General features: G+C 30.3%; 2 protein-coding genes across 4 annotated transcripts in view; one reads left to right on the top strand and one right to left on the bottom strand.

Annotated features, from left to right (window-relative positions):
• The window catches only part of LOC130442679 (biotin--protein ligase), a 28,670-nt gene that overhangs the window by 10,556 nt on the left and 2,690 nt on the right, over positions 1 to 15,424 (bottom strand). Inside the window, exons 1-5 of one of the 3 annotated variants that reach the window (XM_056776998.1) lie at positions 5,263 to 5,492; positions 3,521 to 3,760; positions 3,299 to 3,460; positions 1,058 to 1,211; positions 621 to 771 (exon numbers count right to left, since the gene is read on the bottom strand). In XM_056776998.1, coding sequence (XP_056632976.1) covers positions 621 to 771; positions 1,058 to 1,211; positions 3,299 to 3,460; positions 3,521 to 3,730 — 677 coding nt within the window. In that variant the 5' untranslated portion in view covers positions 3,731 to 3,760; positions 5,263 to 5,492. Of the gene's footprint in view, positions 1 to 620; positions 772 to 1,057; positions 1,212 to 3,298; positions 3,461 to 3,520; positions 3,761 to 5,262; positions 5,493 to 15,424 lie in introns of those variants that run through there. The other 2 variants (XM_056776997.1, XM_056776996.1) reach the window with 2 other exon arrangements.
• LOC130442681 (microtubule-associated proteins 1A/1B light chain 3C-like) lies at positions 5,353 to 15,424 on the top strand. Its single transcript, XM_056776999.1, has 4 exons — positions 5,353 to 5,698; positions 12,503 to 12,558; positions 12,681 to 12,787; positions 14,338 to 15,424. Exons 1-4 carry the CDS (start codon positions 5,527 to 5,529, stop codon positions 14,528 to 14,530), a joined length of 528 nt encoding a protein of 175 aa, XP_056632977.1. The 5' UTR covers positions 5,353 to 5,526; the 3' UTR covers positions 14,531 to 15,424.

The following is a 15,424-nucleotide window of genomic DNA, read 5'->3' as shown; positions in this document are numbered from 1 at the left end:
TAAATTTATTGAAAGAAAGTGATTGGCAAAAAATTGGAATATATATAGTGGAATTTATATTTTTTAAAATAATATGATGGCCAGCAATAAAAAAAATTAGTACATAACATAATCATCATCATCATTCTCCATCAAACAGTAGAGTTTACTATTTTTTTTAGTGTATTAACGTGGTTTTTATTTATATTCTTATATAAATCCCAGTGATGGTAAATTGGCTCTAAGAATTAATTACAACACTTTTTTCATTAATTTAACTAATCACTAAATTTGCAGTATAATTGTCAATTTGAACATATTCATAATTCAGGTATTGGATTTGAAGTAATTTGAAATATTCAATATCATTTAGTCAATTAAAAAATTGTATAATCGTAATAGAAAGTGAAAAATTTATGAAATGGAGACTTTTAACAACTTCAATAAACGGTAACTCTTTAAATATACATCATTGATTTCCAAATTGGTTCAGATGCACCCCCAAGGGTCCGCAGGAAGTTCTACAATTGGATTATACTTGAATTTCCATAGTTAGATCTGATTCTTTAACGAGTTGGTAATATGGTGTGGATAAAATATTATCCAATACCAAGCTTTTAAATCGTTGATGGTACACTTACTTTTTTACGTCCCTGATTTTACCATATAAGTCTTTTGTTGTTTCGGCAAATTTTTTCCAATAAATGGGAGCATATGAGTATTTTAAAATATTTTCTTTGGTAAATTTTTTTTCGAATTTAATCTTAACTGGAAAACCTTCGACATCGACAGCTAAAACCCAAAATAATCATCATTATCCCCTCAAAACAATGAAAAATATGTTCTACGTGGGAAGATTAACAAAATTTCTTAGAGTTAGGAAGACATTCTACCTTTCTACACTAATTTATCAAGTTAAAACTCCAAATAAAAGGATTTATCATTATATTGAATATACAAGGAAATAAACAGACAAAAACACTTAGGTACTATATTGAATTAAATATTTTTTTAGATAGTTAACAATATTTCATCTATAAACAATGTTATATATGCATAAAACTATATGTAATCTTACTTTCAATTTTCAGTAATCTCAACTCATGGTTAATATCGAGTGGATTTTTTGAAAAACAGTGAACAATTCTGGTCAATTTATTGATATCAGATTTTATTATGGCTTCGAAAGTATCGGAAGCCCTCCAAGCAACTAATTCTCCATATTTTTCAACCTAAAACAAGTAAATTTCCCAATTGTTTTAAAAACAAAAGTGGAAGCTGAAATGTCTCAGTTACAACCTGTTCTGACATAATAATTTCCTATTTAAAATTAGTCAACATTGCACGCATGCAAAACAAACAGAAGTATAATCTCTTGCGTTGGAAAACATTAGGATCTGTTAATCATCTAGTTAAATATTGCAAAGTGCCCCTTATTTTACCCTACACTTACGTATCTTCTCGGATTACTTAATTTTCATTTTATATTATTGTGAGTGTAAAGAATCATAAATGTACCTACCTAATTTCAATTTATTATTGTATTCGTTAAGACTTGTACAGTGACCGCTCCTAATAGGAACCAACGTCATAGTTAAGTAACTCGAAGTGTCCCTTAGACACTTGAAGCTCCAATAACGTATCAAATTACTTACTTTATTTTATATTTGGTTAGTTGAGATAAAGAAATTAAGTTTTTAACCAAAATACATTCAGCCAATGCCTTTTCAAGCAACTTATCACTTGTTTGTATGATTTTCTAATCTATTAGGTTAGTTGAGATAAAGAAATCAAGTTTTTAACCAAAATATATTTATCCAATGCTTTACCAAGCATATTATCGCTTCTGTGTATTTTTTCTAGTCTTTTAGGTTAGTTGAGATAAAGAAATTAGCTTTTCAACCAAAATACATTTACCCAATGCATTTTCAAGCAACTTATTGCTTGTGTGTATGATTTTCTTATCTATTAGGTTAGTTGAGATAAAGAAATCAAGTTTTTAACCAAAATATATTTATCCATTGCTTTACCAAGCAAATTATCGCTTCTGTGTATTTTTTTCTAGTCTTTTAGGTTAGTTGAGATAAAGAAATTAGCTTTTCAACCAAAATACATTTACCCAATGCCTTTTCAAGCAACTTATCGCTTGTTTGTATGATTTTCTAATCTATTAGGTTAGTTGAGATAAAGAAATCAAGTTTTTAACCAAAATATATTTATCCAATGCTTTACCAAGCATATTATCGCTTCTGTGTATTTTTTCTAGTCTTTTAGGTTAGTTGAGATAAAGAAATTAGCTTTTCAACCAAAATACATTTACCCAATGCATTTTCAAGCAACTTATTGCTTGTGTGTATGATTTTCTTATCTATTAGGTTAGTTTAGATAAAGAAATCAAGTTTTTAACCAAAATATATTTATCCATTGCTTTACCAAGCAAATTATCGCTTCTGTGTATTTTTTTCTAGTCTTTTAGGTTAGTTGAGATAAAGAAATTAGCTTTTCAACCAAAATACATTTACCCAATGCCTTTTCAAGCAACTTATCGCTTGTTTGTATGATTTTCTAATCTATTAGGTTAGTTGAGATAAAGAAATCAAGTTTTTAACCAAAATATATTTATCCAATGCTTTACCAAGCATATTATCGCTTCTGTGTATTTTTTCTAGTCTTTTAGGTTAGTTGAGATAAAGAAATTAGCTTTTCAACCAAAATACATTTACCCAATGCATTTTCAAGCAACTTATTGCTTGTGTGTATGATTTTCTTATCTATTAGGTTAGTTGAGATAAAGAAATCAAGTTTTTAACCAAAATATATTTATCCATTGCTTTACCAAGCAAATTATCGCTTCTGTGTATTTTTTTCTAGTCTTTTAGGTTAGTTGAGATAAAGAAATTAGCTTTTCAACCAAAATACATTCACCCAATGCATTTTCAAGCAACTTATATCGCTTGTGTGTATGATTTTCTTATCTATTAGGTTAGTTGAGATAAAGAAAACAAGTTGTTTTTAACCAAAATATATTTATCCAATGCTTTACCAAGCAAATATATATATATATATATATATATATATATATATATATATATATATATATATATGTATATACTTAACTTTACTTCTGTTTAAGAATTCTAGACTATTTAGTTGAGGTAAAGGAATTAAGAATTTTTTCACCCAGAAGTTAAATCTGTACAATATTCTGTGAATAGAAACCTGCTAGTTCATTTAATCATTCGAAAACAATTAATTTATACAAATGTTTATAAATCGCTGGTCAAATTTACAACCTCTAAATATTGATGTGATTACTAACCTGAATCATATCGGCAGAATGTTTAACGTACGTTTCTAGTACAGCTTGCACTAAAATATAAACATGAGGCGGTTCTAACTTTATAGTTTTCTTACTAAAATATATAGGAAACTGCCTATAATCTTTCGGAAATATTAACCACTGGGATAAGTTGATCTTTTGCTGAAATCAAACTCAAATATTATAAAAGAATTTCCTATATTTTTATTTGGTTTTGCTCACTTTTGGTACGACAGTACACCCTACCCTATCATGCGTTTTGAAAAGCAAATTTTCAAAACTTCTGTTTTTTTTCGAATCGTATATGATAGTTTCGTCGCATACTAGAAGAGCGTTTTGGTTATTTAGGGTCCCGTTTAATTTGTTTTTCAAATTCGATAATCTGAACCATTGGATTACTGTAGCGTACATGTAAAATAATGTTAAAAACATTTTATCTCAACAGCGATACTGTAATCGTATCTGAAAATAAAAATTTTTGGTTAATTTTTTTTTCTTCAATTGTAATCGATAACGATACGGTAATTATATTGTTTCACCATGTTTTAAATGTCATCTGTCAAAATTTTGCATACATAGTTACAGGTAGTGGTTGATATGGGGATTACAACCCTCCTATAAAGTGCACTGGACGAAGCTGAATTGAAATTATTTTAGAATACTAATCTTAAAGGAAAATAATAAATAAAAACGTTCCAAATATAAAAAACATCGTAATAATGAATTGTTTCTTTCTGTTATAAATATGAAATTAAATTTGAACGATAAAGACACAATTGTGCTATTTTCACATCAAAGTCCAAGAGCTACAAAGAAATATAGATAAGAAGTTCAATTATAAAAAATATTTACTGATGTTATATATATATTAACAAGATAAGAATCTTAATGTTGCAAATCTCATTAGTGAAAGCCTGTCAATGATATAAATATAGTATTATTTCAGTTAGATGTTAATTAAATATTTCAAATATGCAATTTTTTGATAAAAGTTTATTGACCTCATCACCATCATAGTCTGTATTCCTAAATATACCGAGTGTCTCAATAAGAATAACTCTCGGCTATATATCCAAATGAGTATTACATGTCCTCATCAAAAGGAGTTTCAGCGTAACCATAGATAAAATTGGATCCACCATTATTCGTTTGAATCAAAATGGTAGTTATCTGAGTGAAAAGAACCTAGTAAAGGTCAAAACGTTGAACCTTCTATTTGGAAGTGTTCGGAAGATTATGTATTAAGGTGTAGACTGTTCTGTTCAACAGTTTTCGGCTAAAAATGTCATGGTTACGCTGCCCAGGCACCTTACTCGCCTGACCTGGCTCCGAGTGACTACCACAACATTGTGGAGGTTATTTCGACAGATGAAACACCGGAGCTACAATTGTATTAGTTATAATACTTTATTGAAGGGGATAATGATGTGTTGTGATAAATTTGAAAAGTAAATATTTAAAAAAAGGGGAAAAATGATCAACTGTAACTATTATACAACTGTAGGTATATTATTGAACTGATTGAAGAAGGAAATCATGAAGAAAGGCCATGTGCCTTCTCTGTAAGAATTTACTGGCTGTTTGAAGATCTGAAAACAGAAACAGAAATAGATTTTTTATAAAAATGGTGGAAAAAATAGTAGGAGAAGTTTCAAAGAAAATTATTTTGTTAAATGAAGTGAAAATTAGCTTAAAAACTTTGTTTACCAGTTAAATATTTTAGAAAAGAGTGAAGCTTTAATATATTTTTGTATCTCTACACAAAAAGCAGACATTATTTCGAAGTACTTCAGTTAGCAGTAATTATCGATTGAAAATATACAATATTATCAGCTTCTTTTTTTCAAAAAAAAATTCTCGTTGAAGTTTACGTTTATTGATAAAAATAAAATGGCAAAGGGAGAAAAAACCGAATTAGAAATAGGTAATACTTCTAACATTTAAGTACTAAGCGGAAAACTAACCTCACTTTGAATCAGTATTGAATACATTATTTATAATGTACCTACTTTTTTTAACAATTCGAAACTTTCCAGAGTTTTGATGAACCCTGTACCCCCACCTAAATATAGTCGGTCAGTAGATAAAGATAAGAAATCGAAGAAATGGGATTAAACAACGCTTTGTTTTCAAACTGATACACTCGTAGAACAATTTCAATATTTTCAAACCGAAATAAAAGCAAATAAATCAATTGTGAGAGAGACGGGTAAATAGTGATAAATAAAATGTATTCAGATTCATCGGAAAACAGTCTTAACAGTTTGAAATTGTGTGAGTGCGATAATAACAATTTGTGTTCGGTTAAAATTATGAATAATATTTTAAATGAAGTCAAGCAGTTTAACGGGATAACAAATTTCAACAACAATGTTAGTAAAAAGGCACTAAAAACAGTAGGTCAGTAATAGGTTATTTAAATATTAAAAATAATTATTCATATCATATACAGATTGTCATAACTATTCTATAACCGGTAATCGGTTTATATCTGTAATCTAATACTCGGTTATATAAAATTATACAAATATCTATTAAAAACTAAAGTTTATTGGAAATGACAGTTTCGGGGCACAAGACTATATACAGGATAGTAAACTGGAAAAAATGGACATTGATCATTTTTTAACCTAATTGACTTACTTTGTAATACCAAAGAGTTTACTATATATTAGGGCATACCTATCATTCCAATTTAATAATGGTTTTTTGTTGATTTTAGGTCTTTTTTAATTGAAAGTTGGTTTCAAAATAGAATCTTGACATAAATTATAAAATTCCACTAAACCAAAATCTAAATCACAAGAACAAAGAGTCCTTTGTCATGATAGGGCACATAGGACAAACATCTCATTATTGAGAAAATAGATTGAGAAATCATAAATACGATATAAAAAATAGTTGTCTATTTTAGCCTTTTTTCATTAGAAAATTGGTTTATATATAAAACTGAAAAAAAATACTGCTAATTTTTTATTTGAATTTTCACTAATTCTGGTATAAATAGCTAAAAATCATGAAATACAATATATTGTGAAATCTAAATAGGCAAACCCTAAAGTATTTACTAGCTTTGATACAACATATACAGGGTGCGGCAGCATAACTTCCTTTTTTCAAAAGTTAATAAAACTTATTGTATGAATCAGAAAATTTTTATTCGTTTTTTATAATACAGGCACATACATAAAGTTTTGTTTTACTGAGTTTTGAAGATCAAATCAGTTAGGTGACGTCCCCCATTCTCCATACACTGAGTAAACCGATTTCTGGCGTTTGTTATGACTCTTGCCAGCATAGCAGGCGTTATGTTGGCAATTTCTTCCTGGATGTTCGTCTTCAAATCTTGTAGGGTCCTTGGACGGTTCACATACACACGGGATTTCAAAAAACCCCATGGGAAATAATCACAAGGGGTCAAATCGGGAGAGCGGGCTGGCCACTCCAAATCGCCCCTAATTGAGATAAGGCGCTCTGAAGTGTGTGCCGTTGCTCCGTCTTGTTGGAACCAAGTGTCCCCTAAGTCCAACTCATCTAGCCGTGGGAAAAAAAATTCCTGTAACATGTTTACATACCGGTGCGAATTCACTGTCACTGTGACTTCATTTTCCTCAAAGAACCAGGGACCAATAATTCCACGTGAGTAAATTGCACACCACACTGTGACTTTAGGTGAATGCAAAGGCCGTTAATGCAATTGTCGAGGATTGGTATCAGCCCAGTAGCGCATGTTTTGTTTGTTTACGGATCCACACAAATGAAAATGGGCTTCATCACTAAAAAAAACAATAGCGTCCTCAGGAACGACTTCCAGAAAAACCTCACACGCGTTCCTCCGAGAATTGAAGTCACGTTCAGAAAGTTCCTGCACAATTGCCATCTTGTATGGATGAAAATGAAGATCATCATGAAGTATTCTCCTCACAGAACGATCGGAAAGTCCAAGGGCAGACGCATGTTTGCGCGCAGAACGCCGTGGTGATCGCAACACTGAAGTTCTAACTAACTCAATGTTCTCCGGTGATCTAATGGGCCGAGGGACTCCAGTTCTTCGTCTTGTCACACTTGCAGTTTGTCTGAACGTAGTGACCCACGTAACAATTGATTTCCGGTCCGGGACAGGGGCCAAGGGGGCTAAATTAAAGCGATTCCGAAAGGCGCGCTGGGTTGCGATCACAGAACATCCGCTCGAAAAGTAAACCTCAACGGCAAACGCACGCTCCTCACTGTTCCAACGCATGATGGCGACTGAACTGTGCCGGGACAAAACTTTATAGTCCCCCCTCTCGAACGAGACCACTAGCACTCCGTTACGACATCTACCGACTAAATGGCGAACTTTTTAAAAAAGGAAGTTATGCTGCCGCACCCTGTAGTTTACTATAATAAAGACATTTCATTCAATTTAATAATACTTTATGTTGATTTTAGATTTTTTTTTAATTGAAAATCGATTTTAAAGCAGATCAATATTGACGTATATCGAAATATTTCATTAATCTAACACAGCTGAAAACAAAAAAAAAGTAGTTTATAATGATAGAACATATATGACAAACATCTCAATATTGAGAAAATAGATTAAGAAGCGATAAATACGATGAAAAAAATAGTTGCCTATCTATTCGAGCATTCCTTTCAAATTTTATAATACGTTGTTGATGATTTTAAGCATCTCGAGATATTTCATTAAAATAAAATCTACTACACCTAAAAACAAAAAAAGTGTCATGTAACGATAGGACACATAGGACAAACATCTCAATATTTAGAAAATAGATTGAAAAGACATCAATATGATATAAAAAAATAAAACAAACCATGGAATATCAAAAAAACATGTATTCAATTAGAAAAATTCTAAAATTTTTGAAACAAGGTCAAATATAAAAAAGAGAATTTTAGAAATAGTTCACATACATAGAACCACGAAAGTTGTCGATGATAAAAAAGCCTAATTTAAATAGGATTCATAATTCAATTTTATTAATTTCAATGTAACTGTGGTTAATTTAAATAAAAGATGCTACTTACTTTCAAGATATGACAACTGAAAATAAATAAATTATCTAGTGACGTTCAAAAAAATATTTTTATTTTGATATTCATGTTGTAGGTGATCTATTTATCAATATTATCAATTGTCAATATAAAATTACATTTGGATAAATACCGAAATAGATCGAAGCTTCATGATTTTTATCTGTTTAAACATCAATTTTAAGTTAAAAGACAATTTGCCACAAAAACCACCTACAAAATAATAATTATAATAATAATAATTTACATAAAAAAAAACATTTATACTCGTATTTCGGTTACTATCTTCATATGAATTTATAATCCATATGAATATACAGGGAGAGTCACTTGTTAACTTATTTCCAGTTATACAGGATGTCCCAAATGTAAAATTTCCTGTACTTATATTTTGTCCTTCTTATTGTATTTTTCCAAATATAAAGAGTTCAATCCCGATGAATCCATTATATTTAGACAATTGAAGTTTACAACAATAATTTAGGATACACATTCGTTGTTCCATAATTTCTTAATAGGGTGTTGAAATATTGAAGGCTTCGTTCAAACATCAATTAGTTTATCATTTCAAATTTTCTATCTTAATGCACAAGGGTTCCATGCTGGGCGCAAGATGGGTGCCGAGTTTATTTACAATGGAACAAAAACAGCGTCGTTTCCATGTTTCCATCGAGTTTTTGGCAATGTTCCACAGAAATACAGCTCAATTTTTGCACCGTTTGCACCAAACAAACGGTTTTTTTGGGATGTGCGTGGGATAATTTTAACACTTTACTAAAACTAATATATTTATCTAGACATATAAAACCTCAATAGCAACGTCGAAAGTTTCTAAAGCGTAGGTCAGTGTCAGGTTATTCAAACACACTGTATGATTTTGCAAACATCCTTGATCCAATTAAAAAAAATGAGACAAATATTATTCTCTCGAAAATAATCTAAAAGTTTTAAATAATGAAATGAGATCAAAGAATTTCAATCGTGGATTAAATACAGTATGAATCCTAATTTGCGTTTGACGTATATAACTATCACTAAGATTTTATTGGAATTCAAAAAATTTTTTCAAAAGGTAAAAATATATTATTAGGATTAGGATTAGTTTCCTCTGCATAAAGATTCTTTTTCAATAGGGATCTATGCTTTTACGTTGACATAAATTAATATGTGGGTGTATGAAAAGTTACCGATTTCGGCGAGAAAAGTAGAGATGGCCCCATTGAACGTGAGAAAATTTTAGCGAGCGATGGAAAGATCCCTATCATGATAACGGTACATACGCCCTCGCAACCAGGCATGTGGCATACTTTACATACAGAGTATACAGAAAAATAATATCGATGATAAAAAGGCATACAGGGTATATCGAAAAAAGATGTCAAAAAAGGCATTATTACCTCTGGTATCTAAGCTTATCAATTTAAGTTGAAAAATATAGTGACATTTCGGCCATTTTGTACGCTTAATTTCCGTTTGACCATCGTATGAGTGAGTCTGTATCCTAACCTTAAAGTTAAATTTGCAGAAGAGAGACTTTTATCTGACGAGGATTTTATCAAATTTGTTTTTGAGGTTTTTGAGAAGAAGGACTATCACTATTATTTGGAATTGTTACAAGGTTAGAACATTGTTGAACTAAGTATGTAGACTTAAAACTAAAGTATGATGACAAATGAAAATGAGGTTACATTATTCCATATCGTCAATGTCACTGATGTACGAGATTTTTAGTGTTTAAACTGCCTCAATTTTTAATATTGGAGATATAAAAATTCTTCAAGACCCTCAAGTATTCAAACGTTATTGAGTAAGCTCTAAAACTGCTATTATTCAATTCGGAAATGACGTAGCCTGTCAGTTTGTTATCATGCTATATAATATACAGAGTGTACAAAAAGATTTTCATCATTAGAATACGTTATAAATGGAATTTAGGAAAAGAATAGCGGAATTGTGCTTCACTCTCCGAAAAAAATATTGTTAATTATTTGTCTTCTCACTGGATATAAATTAATATCAGTGCACGTGCTCCCGTTTAGAGATCACCCTTTCCGAAAACATGGCTCTGACTAAAACGTTTGCAGTCGGTCAAGTAGCACTTTCCTATTGGAACCAAGTATATAATCTAATACAGTAAATTTGTCGATTTCTGGTATAAAAAAGTTATGAAACATATTGCGGTTTCCAAGATAAGTAAACATTAAGTGCAGTATCTTTAACATAAATTAAGTCTAATGAATCCAGAAGCGCTTTTTATCGCTAATACTGTCTTTTTGGAAGATGGTGTTTTTATTTTCTTATGGGGAATTTCAGAGGACCAGTAATGACAGTTTTGTTTAGATAAAAAGCTGTCTTAATCAAAGTGCGACTCATAGATGAATAAGAAACCGTTGAAAGAGTTGAGTCATATAAAATAGACACTACCCAACGTTCAAGTTTATTTTGTAAAGAAATATACCTGTCGAGAGGCTATGCGACTTACATCTTTTGTTATAAAGAAGTAAGTAGCTTAATTTATGTCTAAGGAAAGCCTCGCATTCACAGAAGAGCTGTTACCTTCGATTCCTTGTAGAATCGTCATCATCTATTTTTAGTTCTTTTACAATTATTGTCAGTTCGATTAAATCAAAATATTCCTCTATGTATTCAATTGAAATGGAACAATCATAATACAAAAACTGATATAAAAGTTATAAAATAAACAGTTGTGTATTTATGTTGATCATAAAATATTTATAAATAGCTAAATATTATCAGCAAACTATGTGTATTAATTACTGTTTATACGAGGTATAACAAATAATCAATAAACAAACCTTTCTTTCAACTAAAAGCGTGCTGTTTATATTCGTCTTCTTTTTCTGCTTCTTCTTCTTTCAATGACTTATCCGTTACGAACATTAGCTATTAGAAGCCTATTCTTATCTTGTTTACCAAGTTTCTAATCAGATCAACAGATGACCTAACCTAAACTCGTCTTGCCTTATTATGTGGCCAAAATTCTCGTTTCAGTTTTTTTACTGTAAAGTCTTCTAGTCTTTTTATAAGCTCCATGCCGGTGATGTGCTCCATCCAGAATATTTTGAAAATATGCCGATATACCCAGGTAGCCTCGGTCGTGGTCCAAGCCTCTACAGCTACTACCTCTTCACCACGACATAACAGAAAATATGTAACATCTGACTAATCTTAATTTTAGTTTTAAAGAAATATCTTTGATGTTAAACGCAGCTCGAGCTTTTTCTATCGCGTTTACTGTGATGCCGAGGTATATATGATCAAACCACTACTGCTTTAAACTGACATTATTAAAAACCAGCGACCAGATGTTTCTTATTGATATACAGATACAAAAAGTAGAAGTAGATGCTAAATCAAAGCTTCATCGTGGTTGGCCCATAGTTTCTGATTAAAAATTGAATTGTCTGTAAGCAAAAATTGACCCGAAAAACACGGCAACAATTGTTGGATTTGGCTCGTCGTGAGGGACTCATATAATCAACAGTTATTTTGTTTGTTGATCCATAACCAAATGAGTATAAAGTAACTTGCTGATGGTTTGGTTGGCATTAGAGTGAACATAGTCTACGTTTGAATTAATTACACTAGGTGTTGAAATATGAATGAACGTCATCGCATGTGTAGTCCATTGATAGCATCTTACACTCGACAGGTTGTGAGGTTATGTTTAACAATGAAAGATAACTTATAGAAACAGTCACTTGTTAACGCCAAGAATATAAGTAACAGCCCTTGCTACTTGTTTTTAAATGGGTTTAAATTGTGAAATCAGTATTTAATAGTAACACTGATACTAGGGAACGATATAAAATATGATAAAATTGCAATCATAACCTAAAAAAGTACTCGGGGCATTTTTGAAATATTTTTACGCTAATTTGATACATTTTTTGTATATAATTAATAATACTAATTATTAAGAAAAACTATAACTGAGGCTGTATGATAAACAACTCCGTCTATCTACTTTTTTGTGTACCACACCATTAACGATAATAATAGAATAATCCGAATGATTGAAATCAGAACTTTTCGGTAGTGAAACAACCTTACCAATAAAGAAAATTATATAATAAAGCAATTTTAAAGAATAATATACAAGTCGCATTGAAAAAATAACAAATTCGATTTTTTTCTTTACAGAGGTACGAAGAGAAGAAGTTCTTGCTATTAAAAATCGATTTCCAACTAAAATACCTGTAAGTTTCAATAATTTTTTTTAAATCAAGTATGATTGAATATGATGTTAATATTTTATATCTTTTTATCTCTCAAAATCACCAGATAGGTAGCTGAGAATACTATAATTCTTCTTTTGCAGATAATAGTACAGCGTTATCATAAAGAAACTCAATTACCTCCATTGGATAAAGCAAAATTTTTAGTTCCGCAAGATATTACAATGTCCCAGTTTCAAATAATAATTAGGTACGTACATACAGGGTGCAGCAATAGAAGTGCATGTTGCATTATTTTTTTTTTTTCGCGAAGTCGTTCATACGTTTTGATTTAAAATATGGGTTAAGCGTTTTGAAGATACCGGTTCCGGTTTAATCCACCAGCAAAAGTTTGTTCAAGAGCGTCTAGGACCACAGACAATATTGATAGGATGAAGGAGTCAGTACGAGAAAATCCGGAAGCGATCGGCGACTTTAAACTAGTCACGACGAAATTTACAGCGAATTTTGAAGTTGGATCTTAAGCTGCATCCTTATAAGCTCCAGTTAACACAGGAATTAAAAGAGGTTGGCATTTGCTGAAGAAATGCTTAGTCGATTTTCCACTTTAGACAACACTCTTTTTTCAGATGAGGCTCATTTTCATTTAAATGGGTTCGTAAACCGACAAAATTGTCGTTATTCAACCGAAAAAATCCAAAAATGAAACATCAAAAACCACTGCATAGTCCGAAGGTAACGGTATAGGCAGCAATCTGAAGCAAATTAATTATTGGCCCTTTCTTCTTTGAAGATTCACAAGGACGAAACATCACCGTTAACACTGACCGATATATTGCGATGTTAGATGGATATTTGACTCCAGAACTTGCGATATCAAGAATATCGAATACGAGAACTTGGTTCTAACAAGAAGGAGCGAACTGTCACACATCAAATAACTCTATGGCGATTGTGAGACAGATATTTCCTGCAATCCCTTGACCCCACGTAGCCCTCGCTTGACCCCTCTTGATTGACATGTCTACCTGTACAGTCTAAGAAACATCAGTCAGCTAAAGGAAAATACCCTCCAGGAAATGGCAGCAATCACCTCAGAGTTATTGACAAGAGTTTTCACAAATCTGCCACCCTGTACAATATCAAAAATATATCTCATAAAACACAATCAGTATTATTTAACAATTTTCTTTTAAACATAAAAAGTTTAGAAAAATGTCAACATCCCTTTTAAATGATACAAATAATCTACTAGGTACATCTTCCGATTTAGAATGTTTTGTAATTTCTATCAGAATTTAAATCAGTACCCGTCTAGTAAACAAAAAACTTTTTTTGTTCATGTTTGTTTTAATGTATCTATTTCTAGAACGATATAATCAGCTTAACTTTCTCCGACCTCCCTTCTTCGGCATTTTTACAGAACATCTGTTTCAGCGATGACTTACTGATATTCCTACCCCTTGAGCATTTTTTCAGATCTTAAAACAACCATTAGTCGCTGAAAATGGGGCTACTTTGAAATGCAGTTCCCTTGAATCATCCTCTGATAAATATATATGAATAAAAGTCTGGAAATTATTTACAAAAAGAATCAATAAGCTTCTAGCATGCCTTCTATTTTTTCATTGAATAGTGTTCCTAAAAGTTTTACGCAAGTAATTATTATTCTGAAACAAGCCCTGTATAAATTGATTCTGTGAGATCTATTTTTTTTTCGATAAATAAAATGACAAAAATTAATTAGAGTTTGTTGATTCTAGAATGTATATTGTCAAAATATTATATTTTTTGTTCTAGGAATAGGATACGTCTCAATCCTCAGCAAGCGTTATACATTTTAGTAAATAACAAATCTATGACGAGTTTAACTCTAACTATTTCCCAAGTATATGCTGAACATGCTAATGCTAATGGGTTTTTGTACATCACTTATGCTTCTCAAGAAGTTTTCGGCAACTGTACTACCAACAGTAATAATAACTCGGAATGATCTATAGGAATTTTTGGATTGAACTTTTTTCCTTTAAATCTAAACCTCAAATTTTTGATTTACTCAATTTTATAGTGTACCTAAAATTCACAAGATTTTTTATCTTTATAAAAATTCTGTTTGACCCAAACAGAATTATCTAATTTCCAAAATTCATTGACAATAATTTGTATATTGAGTAAGATTTACAAATATTTATTTATAAAACATAAATTTTAATTTTTCGTGAGGTTAATGTAATATAAACGAAATACTTGATATTATTCACCTTTTCGTATTCGAATATTGTAATAATCTCTCATTATTCTAGATAATATTCATAAAACATTGTTGATATATTAATTTAATTGGTTATTAAACAGATCAATGTTATCACTTTATTTCTAAAGACTAATTAAATGACAAACAAATTTTAGAAAAATAAAATATATCGGAAATTAATAAGTCTCTTTTTTTATCTTCTTAAATTCAAATGATTTATTAGCAATTTTTACAGAACTCAAATCTTTATACAGCAAATATATGTTTTTAAATCGATAAAAAAATTTCTTGGAACAAATTGAACTATAGAAAATTTTATTAAAGTATTCTATATATAAAAAAAATCAAGGTACATGATTAAAGTGAAAAAATGCAAATTCAAAAATTCCAATATAAGATATGTAGGTAGAGTTTTCTAATTTTTTAAATTTTTCTAGCATATATTAATGTTAGTTTTAAAGACTGTTTCTTTTATATAAGTAATGTGAGATTTTATATACTTGTTTTTAATGTACTATATCTTTTAATTATTACAACTACAAAAACTAAAATTGTTCAAACAAAATAATTTTACTGTAAATATTTATATCACTTGAATTGTTTCCATTTTAAATAAAAATGAATAAGCATATA

The sequence above is a fragment of the Diorhabda sublineata genome, chromosome 4 (genome assembly GCF_026230105.1).
Source record: "Diorhabda sublineata isolate icDioSubl1.1 chromosome 4, icDioSubl1.1, whole genome shotgun sequence".
NCBI classification, from domain to species: domain Eukaryota; kingdom Metazoa; phylum Arthropoda; class Insecta; order Coleoptera; family Chrysomelidae; genus Diorhabda; species Diorhabda sublineata.
The sequence above is the reverse complement of the archived record's forward strand: the minus strand, read 5'-3'. Positions and strand labels throughout refer to the sequence as shown.